Genomic DNA, 3,880 nt, shown 5'->3' on the forward strand with positions numbered 1-3,880 from the left:
CTTCGAGAAGCCAGGGCATACGGGCCACAAAGAGGCATTTCCTCCAGCCCCTCTTTCCAGTCCCAGCGCCAACCCGCCAGCTAACCCTGAGCCACCCGAGGACCCAAGGAAGCGGCTTCTGGATGACATCACAGTCTACACCCACGGAGGAGATGCCTGGCCCGCCAGCCCAGGGGGCTCCCGCTGGGGGCAGTGGGACAAAACAAGACTCCCGTCACCGGACGTGTGTCACAGCCGCTCCAGCCCTGCAATGGGACGGTGGGGACAGCGGCTGTGAAACCCTGGCCTCGGCCTGCGCCCCTTACCCTGTCTGGTCACTGGCCACCGGGAACCAAGGCCTGGGCCATGTTCCAGCACGTCCAGGGGCCAGCCTGTGAGGTCACGGGGAGGAGGGTCTCAGCCTGTGCCGTGACCCCCTCCCCGCACACTGGGGGTCCCAAAGGGGCTTGTTCTGGCAGAGACAGTGCCTCTACGGGGATGGCTGGCAGCCGGGCTGCTACAAGGTGGGGCTCTTCTGTCGGCTCAGGGAGTCGATGTAATGAAAAGTGGCCCCCAGAGCCCAGCTGGTCTCCACGTTGTCAATCTTCCGGGTCAACTTGAAAAGACAAGGGGCGGGGGGGTTGAAGGGAGCACGTGCGTGTGAAAGGCAGGCATGTGCTCGCGACGGGCGGGGGCTGGGGGCACCGGGGGAGTCCCCACCTTCAGCACTTTGTCCCCCGGGAAGCCGAGCCCGTGGAGCAGCGAGCTGACATAGGTGAGATCCAGGCACAGGAAGGGGCTGCGCGGCGGCTGGGTCTCTGCCGTCCGGCACACTGCAGGGGAAAGGGCTCCTGGGTGGGGGAACGCGGAGTGGGGGGGAACGCGAGCAGCCGGACTCCACCCCCCTGGGGCACCCCCCCACCCCGCGAGGCCCTGTGCCACCCGGGGCCTCACTGCTGGTCAGAGCACAGCACAGGCAGGGACTTGAGGCCAACCCAGTGCCCACTGCCTGCCTCCAGGCCCCATCTCTGCACCGTGACCCCCGACACCTCTCCTAGGCGTGGACCTGGGGCTTCTGGTGACTGGAAGCACCCACCAAGCTGGCACGGAACACCCCACCCCTGTTCACGATGGGGACGGACAAACCAACCCACAGCCTCTGCTTGGAACCTTTTCTGTCAGGTGTCTGGGAGACAAACCCAGAGGTGATGAGAACGATTTTAAAAAAGCCTTTTCTGACGGGAGGGAGAGAAGGTCTTTCTATGGAGAAACATACAGCGTTTAACCCCTCTGACCCGCAACTGGGAAAGGCAACCAAAGAGCAGAATCTACAAGCAGCCCGTACACCCGGCCATGGAGGAGTGAGGGGAGTGGCAGCCACCGGGCACACCCCGGGGGACAGCTCTCCGTCCCCCACACTGGACTCTGCAGTGCAGGGGTCCCTGGCAATTGTGAATCTGCTGCGACACTTTGGGGAGTTGAGGTCACCTGAGTCACAGAGAAAGAGTCAGAAAAAGTGAAATCAAGGGAGTCTGCTCCTCACAACCCTGGGACTAAAAACGCCTGCCTCCACTGCCCAGGCCACACAGGGCACGGTGGGCCTGCGGTCTGGGCTAGCTCAGCGGCCCCTACACACTCTCACACCCCCGAAGCCTCGTCCAGTCAACAGTCAGGGGCCGACCAGGAGCTCTGGGGCCAGCGCCTGCCTCATGCCTGGGCCAGCGTCCTGCCTCCTGGCCACTCACCGTACTTGGCCGCAGTCTCAAAGTCTCCGACCACAAGGCTGCCTCCCTTCTCTGCATCTGTGGAGGAAACGGGGCACCCAGTCTGCACCAGCGCCGTGAAGCCGAGAGGGCACTGAGGCCCCCAGGCCTGCGCCTGGGATACCCTGGGAGTGGGGGGTCAGATGCAGGCGGCCGCACATCTGGGCATCGGCGTGCAGACGAGGGTGCCCTGACTCCAGCTACAGGGAACCTGCAGACCAGGCGGCCGAGGGGCAGCTGCTGGGGTGCCCCAGAGGGAGGGGCCTGGGCCTAGGTGAGGGGTGAGAGGTCACCTTCCGCCTGGACCGGATGGCTGCCATCCACACTGGGCCCGAGACCGAACCTGACGGCTTCGGTCTCTCCACGGCGGCTTTCTGTGGACATTAACGTTCTCACCCTTGCCACGGGCAACACGTTCTAATATCCTCAATCTATTTCATCAAAACACATGTCCGGTCACGACCCACTGAAGTGACCTCACAACCCTCTCGAGGGTTTCCAGTTGGTCTGACCAGCACCGGTCCCAGACTCACGATACCGTCTTCTGTCCTGACGGCACCGCGGGCTGGGGAGGGGTCAGGGTGACTCCGGGGGGGGGTCCTTAGGGCGATCTGAGGGGTGGGCTGAGCCCTCCTGCTGGCCTGGGTGCCAGCGGCTGACACAGGTGAAAGGAGAATAAACTGACAGCGAGGAAGCCTTCCTGCACTGAGCAGCTCAGAGAATTGACTTATTTATAAAAAGGGGGCCTATTACTCTCTACTCAGTGACATGTCCCCCGCCCTCCCTCTATTTCTATCACCCTGATGTGACTGACGGGTCCTCCACCTGGGGACCCACACCCAAGTCCCTGCACAGCCCAACCGAGCCCCACCCTTACCTATGAGGCCCACATTTGCGGCAAGGTCATAATAGTAGGAAAAGGCATAAAAATCCACGTCCTTCACTTCCTCTGTCCTGTGCACTTTGTTTCGGAGAATCTCGGACACTCGGCGGGCGCACAGCTGGTAGAGGCTCCCCGCTGGAGTGAAGGGAGAGCAGACTCAGCGGTCAGTGGGCTCTGGGCGCCTGACCACACAGCCCCGGGTGCCTGCGACCTGGGGGTGCTCACCAGCAACTTTTCAGGGGCCACGTGCTGCGGCCAGCTCAAGGGGAGAAACTGTGAGCACAAGAGGTGGCCGGAGAGAGTGTGGCCTGACCCTGAGCGTCACGTGCCTCCAGCTGGGCGCCTGCAGCTGCCGTGACGCAGCCCAGTGGGTCCACCCCACGCTCACCCTGCCAGCCCTGTGCTGAGCTCGAGTGTGCACTGTCCCACCCCATCTCACCAGCCGCCTGGGTGGGGCCTGCACCTCCCTCCTGTCACAGATGAGGAAGCTGGGGCCTACAGGCAGCGTGCCAAGCTCACAGGACTGGTCACTGACTCCTTGCTCAGAAGGAGAGCGACAACACAAGACTGAGTCAGTGGACATGGACGCCCACAGCCCACACCTGGACCCAGGTCTGATCTTGCCCCAGTCCTGCTCCACGTCCGACGGCAGCAGCTCCATTTAGCTCTCCCAGGGCCCTGGGAGCTGCACCCTTGCACTTGGGACCTCATCTCCCTGCACTCTCCCTCGTCTGACCCGTCACACCACCTCTTCCATGTTCCTTAAACATAGCATCCGCCTCTGATCCTTTGCATGTGCTGCTTCCGGGGCTTGGTGCTCACTTCCCATTTCTTCATGTCTTGTCTCAGGTATCAGCCCATGAGGCCTTCCCTGGTCGTCTTTAGACCACAATCCCCCCCTGGCACCCCCAGCCCCCTTCCGTTTATCACTGGATTGTAAGGAACATGCATTTGTTCTCCACCCTGGGTTCCTGGCACAGAGATTTGTAAAGCCTTGTAAGACCCTGAGTGGTGAGAATGAGAGGCGTTTTGTGATTCATAATAAGCCCCTTTCAATCCACCTGGGTTGTGCTAATGAGGTGACTCCGGGTGGGTGCTGATGGCTTCAGGATGGGGACTGGTGATTAGAGGGCTGAAACTTTCAGCCCCACCCCGAAGGGAGTGGGCAGGGGGCTGGGGATTAAGTCAGTCACCAGCAGCCACTGAGTTGATCAGTCCCTCTGCCATGAGCCTTGTAAAAACCCTACACGTTGGG

At 61.8% G+C, this 3,880-nt stretch overlaps 1 protein-coding gene across 1 annotated transcript in view; it reads right to left on the reverse strand.

The window, feature by feature from the left end:
- Positions 1-496: 496 nt before the first annotated feature.
- The window catches only part of ENTPD6 (ectonucleoside triphosphate diphosphohydrolase 6), a 15,085-nt gene continuing 11,701 nt past the window's right edge, over positions 497-3,880 (reverse strand). Inside the window, exons 10-13 of the mRNA XM_007451443.1 lie at positions 2,620-2,760; positions 1,725-1,781; positions 700-812; positions 497-595 (exon numbers count right to left, since the gene is read on the reverse strand). Of these exons, the coding sequence (XP_007451505.1) occupies positions 497-595; positions 700-812; positions 1,725-1,781; positions 2,620-2,760 (410 nt within the window). The remainder of the gene's footprint in view (positions 596-699; positions 813-1,724; positions 1,782-2,619; positions 2,761-3,880) is intronic.

This window comes from Lipotes vexillifer, unplaced genomic scaffold (genome assembly GCF_000442215.2).
Source record: "Lipotes vexillifer unplaced genomic scaffold, Lipotes_vexillifer_v1.1 scaffold670, whole genome shotgun sequence".
Lineage (NCBI taxonomy): Eukaryota > Metazoa > Chordata > Mammalia > Artiodactyla > Lipotidae > Lipotes > Lipotes vexillifer.